The sequence below is a fragment of the Hyposmocoma kahamanoa genome, unplaced genomic scaffold (genome assembly GCF_003589595.1).
Source record: "Hyposmocoma kahamanoa isolate Upper Pololo Valley unplaced genomic scaffold, ASM358959v1 80, whole genome shotgun sequence".
NCBI classification, from domain to species: Eukaryota; Metazoa; Arthropoda; class Insecta; order Lepidoptera; family Cosmopterigidae; genus Hyposmocoma; species Hyposmocoma kahamanoa.
In genome coordinates, this window is record NW_020654051.1 from 7,171,903 (window position 1) to 7,187,664 (window position 15,762).

Genomic DNA, 15,762 nt, shown 5'->3' on the forward strand with positions numbered 1-15,762 from the left:
TATTAATTTAAAATTTTAAAAATTTGCAATTAAAATCAATTCCGGCCGGTTGGGGGCCCCGGTTGGGAACCCCGCTTGGGGGCCCCGGTTGGGAACCCGGTTGGGGCTCCGGTTGGGGGCCCGGCTGGGGGCCCCGGTTGGAGCCCCGGTTGGGGCCCCGGTTGGGGGCCCAGTTGGGGGCCCAGTTGGGGGCCCGGTTGGGGACTCGGTATGGGCCCCCGGTTGGGGACCCGGTTGGGGCCCCGATTGGGGGCCCGGTTGGGGGCCCGGTTGGGGGCCGCATTGTGGGCACGTTTGTGGGGCCTGGTTGGGGGCCCCCGGTTGGGTCCCCAGTTGGGGGCCCCGGCTTGGGGCCCCGGTTTGGGGGCCCGGTGTGTGGGCCCCGGTTTGGGGGCCCCGGTTTGGGGGCCCCGGTGTGGGACCGCCGTTTTGGGGCCCCGGGTTAGGGGCTCCGGTTTGGGGACCCCGGTTTGGAGGCCCAGGTTTGGGGGTCCGGTTTGGGGCCCCGGTTTGGGGGCCCGTTTGAGGGCTCCGGTTGGGTGGCTCAGGTCCCTTAACTGGCCCCTAACCGGGCCCCCAACCAGGTCCCCACAAACGGGCCCACAATGCGGCCCCCAACCGGGCCCCCAATCGGGGCCCCAACCGGGCCCCCCAACCGGGTCCCCAACTGGGGGCCCCAACCGAGTCCCCAACCGGGCCCCCAACTGGGCCCCCAGCCGGGGCCCCCAACCGGGGCCCCCAACCGGGACCCCAACCGGGACCCCCAACCGGGCCCCAACCGGGCCACATGGACAATTAATAAATTGTCAATCTTTAATTGCCAGAACAATTAAATTTTGCCCAACACTGGTGTATACCTATATAGAGAGATTTTCTCATGGCCTCGCAAAGTTTCATTTGATCACTAATCAAACAAAATGAATAAGGAACATAAAAAGCTAGATTCGGATTCTTTCCATGTTGTGCCAGGTTATCAACTTAATACATAAACTTAGAAGAACCAATAAACGAAGAAAATCGAAACATCACATGAACAAAAAGAATCTTGTATAAAGATCAAAAGGGCCTATCAACGCAATAGTGGTGTAATCCACATTCAATATTTTTTCTACAACATTACTCTAAATGATACTATAGTACATAATTTATATTTGGATACTATTTTCATGTACTTATAAAAAATACTCAATTATTATTTTTGTTTTCATACATAACAATGACATGAAATAAATAAAATTTAAAATTTGACATATTTGCTGCGTTGTTTTTTTTTTCGTTACTTTATTTTTTGTTTTACTTTTACTATCTCTTTTTTTAAATGTCTTTCTTTAGATGTATATTTTATTTTAATATCAAGTGACGAGATGAACAAGTCGTGCACCTGATGGTAAGCTGCACGCCTGTCCATAACAGTTGCAGTGCCACGCAGAGCTTAAATTGCAAAGATCTGAGAGGCACTATCACTGCGCCCGTCACCCTGAGGCATAAGTTGACAAGTCCCATATGACTTTAATTTCACCAGCAAACTTACAATCCGGAACGCAGTAATTTACTGCTTGGTAGCAGAAATAAGGTAAAGTGGCAGTACCTCCCTCGACGAACTCTTTCACAAGGAGCTCTACTGCTGTTCAAGCTTATATATACATTTTGTGTTGTTGCGTTGTAATAAATGAATTCTATTTTATTATATTCTAAAAATTTATAATTATGTAGTTACTTTAGAATCATTTAAAATAATATTGCACAAAAGAAAATTCAAGTCAAATCAACAGTAACGTAGCCCACATTACTGTTGCGCTGATAGCTTGAAATATTTTTACTAACATTTGTTAAAAGAAAACTGATTATAAAGAAAACCAATTCACTTTAATCTTAAAAGATAAAATGAAGCTACCTCGCTTAATTAAGAATCTTGGTATTTATGGAGTGTGAAACACAAATTAGCTCATAAAATTTTTTACAGCTGTGAACATTATTTGGTGCCGATAAATTTCGTGTCTCAAGATAAAAATAGAGTTGCGGCAACGGTTTTTTGTTGACTTTTCAATTTGTTAGGTAAAGGTAACAATATAGTATACAAGTAACATCGAGTATATAACCAGAAATAGAGACGAAATGCCATTTAATTTGTTTGAAAACTATTTTGCCCTATCATTACGGTGACAACTGCGCTACGATTGGCAAGCCCGAATTCGAAACAATTGTTTCACTTCAAATCGACCAGTTTAACTTGAGCTTCACTATAAAGGACGAAAACTGTAAAATTACATGTTTAATTACCGATGAAATGTGATTCCGTTTGTTTTGTAGTTAGATGTTTTGCTGTTGCCACACCATCGAATGGAACAGCCCCCATTGTTAGAGATATTATATTTATTACAATAAATACAGAATAATTTTGGAATATACGGAGACGTACACACAGGTCAGTTGTTGGCGCTGTACTATTTCAGTTTTCTAATTTGTGATTTCAGCGCAAAAGAGAGTTGATATTTAAAAGTGACATAAGGGCCATTTACTTAATGAGTTGCCAGGGATGGATGGATGAACTATTTCGTCTCTATCTCTGGTTATATATTCGAGTACAAGTAACTATTTATTTTATTTAATAAAATTTATACGTTGGTTAATGATAAGCCGCACCGTCAGGCGATGACAGGTTATGGGAAATCAGTAGACTATTTAGTGCAAACCGGACTGGTCTGCCCGCGCGACACGAACGGCCCAGTCTTATAATTCTTTTATAATAATTATTATTATGAGCTACAGAACGAAGCAGCAGACTTCATGAATTTTTATATGTACTTGTTGCAGATCTTTGCTTTTTGTTTTTAACGACTTTTTTGTTGTATCTGTGAGAAATCTTTGAAAGTTTTTCTTCACTCAGCCAGTTTTTTTTTTGTTTTTTTGTATGATGTCAAGTGACGGGAAGAACATGTCGTGCGCCTGGTGGTAAGCGTCACGCCTATCCATAACAGATGCAATACCGTTCAGTGCTTTAAATCGCTAAAATCTGAGAGGCACTGCCACTGCGCCCGTTACCCTGAGGCATAAGTTGACCCACGTGCCTATAATTTCACCAACACCATTGCAACAATTTGTAGAATACCGAGCTGATTTTTTCATTCTTGTAAAATTCTTGAAAATTTGTTAGTCTTTTTGGTGTAGAGAAATAGGCATTTTTATCACGAACCGATACAATCATTCTCTTGTACCAAGAAAAAACAGTCTGCAGGTCAAGAGCAGCTCTTTTTACACATTTTTCACACATTATACTAGTAAAACTTTGGACGACAATGAAAGTTAAAAAATCCGTGTTAAAAGACATATTTGTCATGTTTCAAACACCAATAATACATTCGGCATAACCGACGTTGACTTGAAAGAACTCAAGACAATGGTTTAATTCCAAATTTCGTATAAAACATAACCAAAGTTGTTGTAAGATAACATGATTGAATTAATATTCAAATGCTTCCCAGCTCTAGCGTGAACGGGAAGTATGTCAACAAGTTTCGATCAGCGGTTGGCCCTGTCGTTGTCACTTTTACAACAAAAACTCAACACCGACCAGTAAACAAGAGGAGATTCATATTTTTCTCATTATATATTATATTTTTGTAGCATGAGAACGTGAAAGAGTTCGTTTAGGGAAATACTGTCACATTACCTATTTCTGCCGAAAAGAAGTACGGCGTACAGGTTTTGAAGGATACGGGCGCATGGGACTTGTCAATTTGTGTCTCAGGGTGACGGGTGCAAGGGCAATGCCCCTCAGATCTTTGCGATTTAAAGCTCTGAGTGGCATTGCAACTGCTATAAACATGCGTGTCGCATACGACCTGACGCACGACTTATTCGTGCCGTCATATATACATATTACCCTTACTGCAAATCTTATACGATCTTTAAAGCTTACAAAGTAATGCGGTTTTACAATAACAGAACCGCTTTTAATCGTTGCTATTCTGCAAGTCTTTTTTTATAATATCAAGTGACGGGACGATCAAGCCGTGCGTCTGATGGTAAGCTACACGCCTGCCGATAACAGTTGCAGTATCCTCAGAGCTTTAAATCGCAAAGATCTGAGGGGCACTGCCACTGTGCCCGTCACTCTGAGTGAATAAGTTGACAAGTCCCATGTGCCTGTAATTTCACCAGCACCTTTCCCTTTCAAAACCGGAACACAGTAATGCTGACATTACTTTTTTTATTAACTTGTGTTCGAAATACCGTCAAAATGACAAATTGTGATAGTTGCCATAAACTTATTAATAAACGTAGCCCGGGAATAGTGTGTAATCGATGTGGAAAAACATTTCATCTTAATGCGGAGTGTTCTGGCCTCACGGCAAAGCAACGTACAGCATTAAAAGTCGCCAACAGCCTGGAATGGATGTGCAAGGAGTGCCAAGATCATTCACCCAAACGCCGCTCTGTGATCATACCGAACGACGACGAAGATGAGGAGGATGAGGTAAGCGTGGACTCCAAACCGGGGCTTCATATAAACGTTAAGCAATTACTCAGAGATATTTCTAAAGAAATGGAGAAAACAATCCATAAAGAACTTACTGATGTAACAAAAGCACTTGAATATCAAAGCGATAAAATGGACGAGTTAACGGAATCCGTCGAGGGCTTCAAGGCTGCTATACAAGAATTAAAAAAGAAAAATATAGAACTACAGAATAGAAACAACCATCTAGAAACACGTATAGGAGCCTTGGAACAACGTATGCAAGAGACGGAACAAGAAAAACTCTCCAAAACGATCGAAATAACCAACGTTCCTTGCGACCCGAAGGAGGTGATTTCCGAAGTGATAGCAAAAGTCGCGAATAAGCTACAAGTAACCAATGACGAAATTGAGGAGGTCAAAAGGCTACCTAGCAGGAAAGAACAACCAGGTATAATTTTAATAAAGTTCAAGAGTGAAACATCGCGTTTTAAGTGGCTGTCAGCAGCAAAATTGATCAAACTATTAGCCGAAGATGTAGTGCCAAAAAGAAACTCCACAGAAATGTGTACTAACACGTCGCACCAGTTTATCTACATAAGAGAGGCACTAACTCTTTACAATAAAAAACTGTTATGGCAAGCGAAGCAAGAACTGAAGGATGTCTTCAAATTTGTATGGTGTAAAGGTGGCGTTATAAGAGCTCGTAAAGAAGAAAATGGACAAGTTTTTATTATAAGAAATGAGGAAGATTTGCAAAAAATATTGTGTTGAAATAAAAAAGTAGGTAGTTGAACAATCTTTTTCAAATAAAAATGGCTATCAATGATTATGTAAATGAAATCCTGGATTGCAGTAATATTAATAACTTTACTAAAAAAGTCCCTACTAAAACTAACCTATTACTAATGCATATCAACATTAGATCTCTTATTAAAAATTTTGATGCACTAGAGCAGTATGTATTTACTTTGAGGAAATGTGTGGACATCATTATAGTAACAGAAGCAAATATATCCGAATCACTCAGGTGCCTATATCACATTAATGGCTATAACATGTTTACTAACTTAAGGAAAACACAAAAAGGTGGAGGTATCATAATATATGTACATAAAAAACTTAAATGTGGTGCAACCAACACAATAACAACACACTTCGAGGGAATTCACTTAAAAATCTTATCACACACGTACGCATCGGATCTACTTGCAGTGTATAGGCCTCCTAATACAAGTAAACCTCTCTTCATAACCGAACTACAAAAAACTATTCACAAATTTGATAAACAACATGACTTATTCATTATGGGCGATATGAATATAGATATAGCTGTAGATAAACCTATAAAGCATAAATATTTGAATGTTCTTTCTGACTACGGTCTTCTGACCGGGATCACCCAATACACTAGAATCGAAAGTAGAAGGAACGAAACGGTGAGCAAATCATGTATTGACCATATTTTTGTGCGATCCCGGTCACAAGATGTGTTCACAGCAGCGCTCGGTACTGTACTGGCCGACCACCGAGCGATAGCATTGGCCTGCACGGAGCCATCTCGTATACAGGCTGCTCCAAAATATAGAACGATTGTTGACTCAAATTTATTAAAGGAACAGTTAGACATGGTAGATTGGGGGAAAGCTAATAATATTGACTGCCCTATTGAAATATACAATTATATTAAAAAAAACCTTAAAAATTGCTATAACAACTCTAGTAGGAAAATTCATTATAGTACAAATAGTATACGGTCCGCAAATATATGGATGAATAAACGTATTGAAAAAGCCTGTAGGTTTAGAGATCAACTATTTGTGAGGTGGTTAGGAGACACATCCAATAAAATAATTAAATTAGAATACAATCAAGCAAGAAATTACGCAAATAAGCTCATATTAAAACACAAAAATGAACACATTAAATCAACCATTATTAATAACAAAAACAACACTTTTCAATTGTGGCAATTATTGAATTCAATAACAGGTAGAATAAAGGACTCCATTGATGACACAATTTTAAATGCCTTTGAACGGAGTGGTGGGAGTCACTTAGATATCGCCAACAACTTCGCAAGTCACTTTAGAGATACTGTTAAAAGCATATCTCCACCATGTAATAGTAAGCTTTTAAATGCACAATCATACAAAAGACCAGCCACTGTTACATTACGGCTCCAAAAAGCAACCAATACAAAAGTCGAGAAGCTTATTCAGCGCGTGAACAGTAAAAAAGCTCCTGGAATAGATGGAATACGGGCTATAGATCTCAAACGTATCAGCAAACAAGTATCTGAAGCAATTGCAAAACTAATCAACTCTTGCATAAAACATGGTAAATATCCTCCAGAACTCAAAACTGGTATAGTACGTCCAATTCATAAAAAAGGTTCTAAAAATGACTATGAAAACTATAGACCGATTACCATCCTTCCTGTGATTGATAAATTGGTAGAAAAGTTTATTAGTAATCAAATTCTTACTTTCTATGAATCTAATCAGATACTTAACAGTAAACAGTACGGATTTCAAAGAGGAAAAAGTACCACTCAGTTGCTGTCGACTTTTACTGACGACGTCAATATGCACCTTAATAATAAAAAACACGTATTGGTTGCTTTTATTGATTACAGTAAGGCATTTGACACTCTTCAACACAAATTGTTAATAGAAAAATTGGATGACTGCGGAATTAGGGGGCGTGTACAGGAGTGGTGCAAGGAATACTTAACCGATAGGGCTTTTTGTGTGAAGGTTGGTGATGCAACCAGTATTGAAGAATGCGTAACACAAGGCACAGCACAAGGGTCAGTACTTGGCCCATTGCACTATCTGACTTACGTAAACGATCTGATAAATGTTATTAATGAATGTGAGATATATCAGTTTGCCGATGATACTTGCCTACTATCAGCAGATGCGGATATAGAAATAGCTCTAAATCGTCTACAAAACGACTTCACCTTATTGTCGATGTGGTCGCATGATACGGGTCTAGTTATAAATCCATCTAAAACTAAGTTGATGTATATTTCTTCGAGCCAAAATAAATCTTCCCGTAAACTGGAACTCATTGCACATAGTCACACATGCCTGCACTTAAAATTATTTACTAAAGATTGCACTTGTAGTAGCATAGACACAGTCGACACTCAAATGTATCTGGGGCTAGTGATTGATAGTCGGTTTAAGTGGAACGCGCACATCAGCTACATCTGTACGAAACTAAGAGCACTTTATGCCAAATTCTCCTTAATTAAATACAAAATACCGTATCACACGCTGTTGACACTGTATAAGTGTTTATGTGAATCAATAATTGGATATGGGTTGAGCAGCTATGGTAGAACATTTAAAACTCACCTAGATAAAATTTATGAACTGCAAGTTAGATTCATCAAAACAATAGTACCTACTAAAATTAAATCTAATCTCAAATATAACTTACAGTTATTATTTAAACACTGCAAGCTTATGCCAATCCACACAAAAGTTAAATACATGTTACTGGTCGAACAATTTTTTAACACCGACTTACAAAAAACATATACCCACAAATGGCAGACCCGCGCAAAAACTAATGCTAAGCTCATAAAGTGTAAAACTAAGAATGAGTACGGTAAACAACAGTCTAGCTATTGTATTCCAAATCTTATAAATGAGTTACCAATTACACTAAAACAATGCCTTACACCAAAAAATATAAAATATAAACTTAAACAACACTTCATTGAAGAATTCACGGTATAAAGTTTCTAGTTAACTTTTATTGTAATGCGTCTAATTCAACCTGTATAACGAACACTAACACATGCCCAGGAATTCATTCTTTTGTTGGTTCCATCAATAGCCTCATTAGTGGTGAGATGTTCTGGCAAATACGCACGCACGCACACCGCTGCGCGGACGAGTGCATCATTCAATCGCACGGTAACTTTTTTAAAGTACCGCCGTAACTTTGACAAAATAAAAATATATGTCGTAAAAGTAAAGCTCGCAAAAAAAAAGAAAAAAAATAATTTGCAATTAGTTATTACTGTATTAAGTAGAAATGTAAATAAAAAATGAGAAACAATATGACGATGTACGGTAAAACCCAAAAGGGTTTATGTTACATCGTTTTAGTTCATAAGCTATTTGTAATCTGTTTTTTTTTTTTTTAAATAAATAATAATACTGCTTGGCGACAGAAACAGGTAAAGTGCCAGCAGTACTTCCCTGAACAAACTCTTTCACAACGAGTTCTACTGTTACTAAATACATACCTAATTGCCATGTTTAAACCTATATAAGTTTGGAGAATTTTGAATCATCGTCATAACATGGTTTTAAAAAGTGTGAAGCTACTTAAAAATAATGTTAACATAAAACTATTTTTTTTACAAACATCGAGTATATTAGACCAACACATGTATAAATTTCTTAAAAAACGTTCTAACCGATTTTTGACACTGCCAATGTTAGCACATCACTACTCTAACAGAATAAGTAATACGCTGCCGTTAAATGACGTTAATCGAATATCAAGTTTATGTAATAGTCTCAACTCTAGTTTTAATATTAGATACAAGCTAAATGGCATGGGAAACTATGTCAAAAGCTTCGATCGCGACCTAATCCGAATGCCTCTTCAAATGGTTTAAGGACCTACTTGAAAAACTCTATAAGTGGCAATTCGCACTAAAAAGTACAAAATTACAGTATACACTATTTTGATTTACATTAATTTAGGCCAGATTGGCCAAAAAGTAACAATAAAGCTCATTGTAAAAAAGTTCGTCCAGGAAAATACTACCACCTTACCTATTTCTGCCGCCAAGCAGTAATGTAAGTATTAACTGTGTTCCAGTTTTGAAAGATGAGGGGGCCGGTGGAGTTACAGGCACATGGGACTTGTCAACTTATGTATCAGGGTGACGGGCGCAGATCTTCACGATTTAAAGCTCTGACTAGCACTATAACTGCTATGTACAGGCGTGACGCTTACCATCAGTATCATAATAAGTATCATAAAAGAAGTTCTTGCGGTATCAGACATAAAAGACGTTTAAAAAATAAATCGAACTTCAGTCAATATTATTTATCGTTGTTATTATATATTGAGCATTGGCTCTATAATTACCAGTTTAAACAAGTATCTGAAGAACAATTAAGAGACTCAAAACCATCAAAACGCAATAATTAATAAACATATTTTAGACATTAATAAATAAACGTAATAAAAAAAATTAAGATATGCGGCTAGCAGCGCCCTCCTCAATTCAGTGTATTTACCAATCTGTCATTCATTGCTAAGACAACCTTGATAAACCTGGAAAGAGAACAAAGAGCTGTTCTTAAAGTCATCAACTTCCGTCCTTTCGATTACCCAACCCACAAACTCCTATATGAGCGCGATGTTCTCTCTATTCGGCAACAGTTTATCCAACAAATAATTTTGAAAACGCATTCAATTACTCCATTAGACTCTGTAACTTTAACCAACCACAGACGAATCGATACCTTTCCATCTCGTAGGTACACAACTCCGCACAGCACACTCGCATAGATTCTTTTGCTTCCTTGGTATATTCCTTTACTTTAAATTTAAAAAATTTAAATTCTACTTTGCATTATTTCGCCATGAATAAAATAGAATGTAAGATGAATGCCAAATCCTGGCTTAAAAGTAAAACTTACAATGAAACAGGGGGCTTGCTGGAAGTTGTTTCATAAATATTTTTATATAACCATTAATTTATAACTACTGATTCTTTTATTATAACTTTACTACGAAGATTGTATAATTTATGTTCCTTTGTTATTGTTTATTATAATATTATCATAGGTAGCTTTATTTACATTTGTTTTCGTCGTATTGTATTAGACTAAGTTATTGGAATAAATTTATCTTATCATATTTTATCTTAACACTAAAGTAAAAATTAATTTATGTAAAAATTCTTCTTCTTTTTGTTTAACGGCGCGGCGGTGCCATTTTTAGGATTTCGCCAGCGTCAAGTTTGTAAAAATTACTGTAACATTACACAAACGCGCCATTTTTTTCTGTGTACATTTTTTCATCAGATTTATTTCTTCAAACTTTAATAAATGTTTTTTTTTAAATGTCAATGTTGATTTACAGTCTTCTATATTATTGGGTAATTTTAGAATTACACGTTCACAAAAATTCTTGTCTTTACTTATAAAATACAGGTCTGTCATTTGATTGACTCTTCGATTGTAACTTCGATCGCCCATTGTCACTCTTCGACGTTATCAAATTCGTGTCCATTCAAAGTATTTTGTAAAGCGCGACACTTTTGTAATTTTGTAAAATATGAAAGAACTATATCCGGCGAATGGTTGATAAAGTAACACATCCAACCCTAACAGCAATTTTAAACAAGTTCTTCTTCTTCTTCTTTTAAATGTTATGGCCCCATCGATTAAACAAGTTAAAAAAAATAAAACAGGAAATTTTAACTCTCTGTAAAGATGTATGTGGTTTGGCATTACCGTAACACGACATTACTTAATATGACACCTTTACAATTCACTATTTCAGGACTTTTTCATGTATTATTTCCCGCCTATTCTAAAAATAGCCGCTAAAATATCATTTTTATAATGACCATAGACAATACAACATTAAAAAAAAAGGATTTATTATTCAAAGTTGCAAAAACTCTACGGACTTTTTCGCGAACCCATTATAAGAACTAAACTTTTCTTAAATTTCCACCATGAGGTACCTTTAGCTTTTAATCGACACATTGCTTTTATTAGAAAGTCATACTGAAAGCCGAACGCTTAACTTACGTATAACTTGGGTTTTCACGATTGCAACACATTGGAAATTAAATTATTTCTTCGGGTCTAAATCGCGTATATTTGTTTTTTTTTAACAAAACATCCTTTCCGGCTCTTTACATCATCTGTCATGGATTTTGAAAAGAAAACAATAGTATTTTATACAGTCGTTGCATAATGAAGGTTCATAAACTCGAGTAGCGTGTTTACTCGATACTTGTGAGTACTTGGCAAAGCCTCGTGGCTAAGTAATAGATACGAGATTCTAAGAGCTAATTATGTATTTATTGCATACAATACTTTTTCTAAGTTAATCATATACGTAGAGTTAATAAAATAATGAAACACAACCAATATTTAATGCATATTTTGTTAACAGTCCATGACAACAAACTCAAAACAAAGCCAAACAAATGCTACAAAACAAAAAACCAAAGAGATAGAATAGTTTTTTTTATAAAGATTTATGGCCCGGTTGCAAGACCTTTAGATCAATCAGAGTCGAGCGTTTGAATAGCGTCATATTTGATATTTTAATTAGCAAAAATACGACTTTTTTTTGAAACGCATTGTAATTTATAGTTCTGTGTACAGAACTATTATGAAATTTTTCAATTCAGTAGCGAGCATATGGTAGCGAGTAACATAGACAATAGAAATTAGATTCAGAACTAAAAAAGCGCTTTTGTGATATCGTTTATGACGTTATCATTGACCTATCACTAACAGTGAAGAAAAAATATCGTGATGAAACGTGTACATCGAAGTAGACTCGCAAGCCTTCAAAAATATGTGAAAATTCCAAAACGTATAGGGTGTAACCGGTCTAAGCTCTCTACTTAGAGGAGAACCGTACACAGCAATAGGACAATGTTAATGATTGGTTGCAAAAGTTAAATTATGATGACACTGAAGCTATACTTCACCCAATATTATGACTCAAGGTTTTGCTGATCTGTAGGATTACCATATATTTACACGCGCACACACACACACACATTCACACACACTCATTTTAAATGTAAGTTTTACTTTCTGTTTAAAAGTACAATTTATAATTAAATTCATCTATCTGAAGTTCAATAGTGTATAAGTCTAAAAAAAATCTTTAATTTTATATTTTTCATATTTTGTTTCTCTCTTGCAATGTTTAATATTTTTCTTAGTAATGCTATAATATGGTATGTATTATTCCCAAGGGTGAGTTACACACACACACACACACACACACACACACACACACACACACACACACACACACACGCACGCACGCACGCACGCACGCACGCGCACACGCACACGCACACGCACACGCACACACACGCACGCACGCACGCACGCACGCACGCACGCACGCACGCACGCACGCACGCACGCACGCACGCACACACACACACACACACACACACACACACACACACACACACACACACACACACACACACACACACCTACCACTTTTACTGATGTAAACAATGTAATTTGGAAGAGCGGGACTTGCTCCCTCTTCTAGAGGTAAGCTCACCTGTGGATATGCCCATTGTAACATATGTTTGCCCATCACAACATTCATCTTGTAAATAGTCATTACTATATTTGCTACACTTCTTACTTCTATCTTAGTCTATTAGTCTAAAATAGCAAAACATTACTTACTACAAGGTTCACGCTGCAAAATGGAAAATAAAAAAAAAAATTTTTTTAATCATTACTTTACAGTGTCATAATACATTTCAACATTTTTTTTAATAAAGGATAATAAAAAAACATGTAGAAAACTTCTGTTGAACGTAAGAAAATGACCATCGACAAAACTGAAAAAAAAAATAACAAATTGTTACAACTTTTTTACAAAAAAAAAACCGACCTCAAAGTTTGTGCAATTACATTATATTTGCCAAGTTTTATTGAAAACGGAAAGTCGGTTGACGGAAACCGGATTCATCCCCTAATTTGTCACCATTAGAGATGGAATATTGTCTTTAAATTTCAATGGGACTATTACTGACCACTTTCCAACAAGAATCATCGAAATTGGTTCACAAATGTCATAATCGCGTAATTTACACACAGTAACCTAACCTCCAGTTAAAAAACCGACCTCAAAAATCATTCATCCCCTAGTTTGCCACCATTAAAGGTGGAATATTTTCTGGAAGTTTAAATGGGACCACATCTGAGGTACCTTCTTATCAACAAACAAAGAATCATCAAAATTGGTTCACAAATAGTGGAGTTATCGCGTAACATACATACAAAAAAACAGACGAATTGAAAACCTCCTTTTTTTGATATTGGTTAAAAATAGATCATTAACACATTCAAAAATAAGGTCCTTTATATCAGCAAAGTTAGCAAGCACTAACAACGCGTGCAGTTTCTTTCTTTGTTATTTTTACCTGGCTAGCATATACTTTGAGGAAATAAGGGAGGCAGACCAGACAATCACGATCTATCACACGCACGCACGCACGCACACACGCATAAGCCCAATGTTGTAACCATAATATCACATACTCCTTGCAACGGTGAAAACCCTGAACGTAATGATTATACTATATTAGATATTCTATATGTAATGTAAGTAATGAGGACCGCTTGGGTGAATTCGGCTAATAAATAACAGCAATTAATTACATTAGACCTATTTCGTAGCTATACTGCATTTGTTATACAGTATATAACCAACGTAATGGTTTCTTTACCGTGCTCTCTTGAGGTTTCACTTGATTTTCATTTGTTTTCTCGTTTAACAAGCTGTATAGATTTCACTGCACAGTGTAAGTCAGACGATAAAATGTATATACATATTTTTTTCGTGATACTAAGCTAAGATAAGCGACACGACTGTCCGTAATAGGTGCAGTGCTCACATATCACAAACATTATCGGGGCACTGTCATTGCACCTGTCACCCTAAGACATAAGTTGACAAGTCCCATGTGCCTGTAATTTCACCAACATCCATAGCGCATTTGCTCACTGCATCAAGTATATAACCAGAAATAGAGACGAAATAAGGGCCATATATTCCTGACAACACATTAGCGATACAGCTCTTATAAATATCAACTCTCGTTTGCACTTAAATATAAACAGGCCAACTACTGACCTGCGTGTACGTCTCCGTATATTCCAAAAAATATTCTGTATTTATTGTAATAAAGATAATATCTCTAACAATGCCGTGCTGTTCTATTCGGTGGTGTGGGAAAAACAACAAAACATCTAATTACAAAACAAACGGATTCACATTTCATCGGTAATTAAATATTAAATATGCAATTTTGCGATTTTCGTTAGTTAACTGGTCGATTTGAAGTGAAACAGTTGACGACACCCATTGACGACACCCGTCAATTGTTTCGAACTCGGGCTAGCCAATCGGAGCGCAGTTGTCACAGTAATGATATGGCAGAATAGTTTCAAACAAATTAAATGACATTTCGTCTCTATTTCTGGTTAAATTGGAGACTATACTAATCTGGAACACTCGAACCCACCTCGGCTGTCGCTTGTACACATAGAGATAAAATGATCCCTGTGACATTTCGGATCATCATTTCTCTAATTCGGAACTGTTGTGTTGAACGTGGCAAAATACACTATTTGTTTAGCTATTACGTTTTAACTCCAATGAGCGTCCCGAGCACATGAATTTGACAAATTTGATATATATGCGATCAGTGGAAATTAAATGTTGTTGCCTAGTAAATAGAATTCAGTTTCGCAATTAATGTATGGGAATGCGCAAAGGTTCTTAACCTTCAAAATCGGAACGCAATAATGCTTACATCACTGCTTGGCGGCAGAAATTGGTAAGATGGCAGTGCTTTCCTGGAATAATTCCCCACAAGTAGCTCTACTAGTAATAAATACGAATACTACTGCCAATCATAGAATTGAACCCGCTCGGTGTTTAAAAAATTATATCAAATAGTAGATGTGTTTATTGTGGCGTTTATGGTTGCTTGAATAAAAGTGCATCAAATTAAAAATTGCCGTTCTTCTCGATAGCTACCGAACATGAGAGGCAAGTTACACATTTGTATTATTTGTTCATTTGACGACTTTGGTGGCCCAGCGGTTAGCACTATGGGCGTTAGATGAAGAGTTCTCGAAACGTACTTTTCTAAATTGGATCAACAGTTTATGCGAATGATGTATCCGTATACAGCGCGCTCACATACAAGTCGCGCTGCTACGTTTGTACTAAGCACAGGACAATAAATACAGTGGAAGTGATTAGTTAGCGTCAGACGCGTGCCAACATTAGGTATCGAAAGACCTATTTGAGCTCAGTCCGCCATTTTCGCTTTGTATAGTATGGGTGTGCCATTCTTTCGAGCAAATTCTCTAAAATCGCCATTGACTCACAAATAAATGGACGACGGGTCTAATACAAAAACCACGAAAAAAATGTCCCAAGTCAACCTATTTAAACGTAGTGACATGTAAAGGAATATGAAAAAGCTAAAACGTTGAATTTAAATTGTAATGTCATCG

At 36.9% G+C, this 15,762-nt stretch overlaps 1 protein-coding gene across 1 annotated transcript; it reads left to right on the forward strand.

Moving 5' to 3' along the window:
• The first annotated feature begins 4,240 nt into the window (after positions 1 to 4,240).
• Positions 4,241 to 7,451, forward strand: LOC113233950. The gene is made up of 3 exons (XM_026469185.1): positions 4,241 to 4,910; positions 6,452 to 7,271; positions 7,382 to 7,451. The coding sequence occupies exons 1-3, from the start codon at positions 4,241 to 4,243 to the stop codon at positions 7,449 to 7,451; spliced, it is 1,560 nt and encodes a 519-aa protein (XP_026324970.1).
• Positions 7,452 to 15,762: the final 8,311 nt, after the last annotated feature.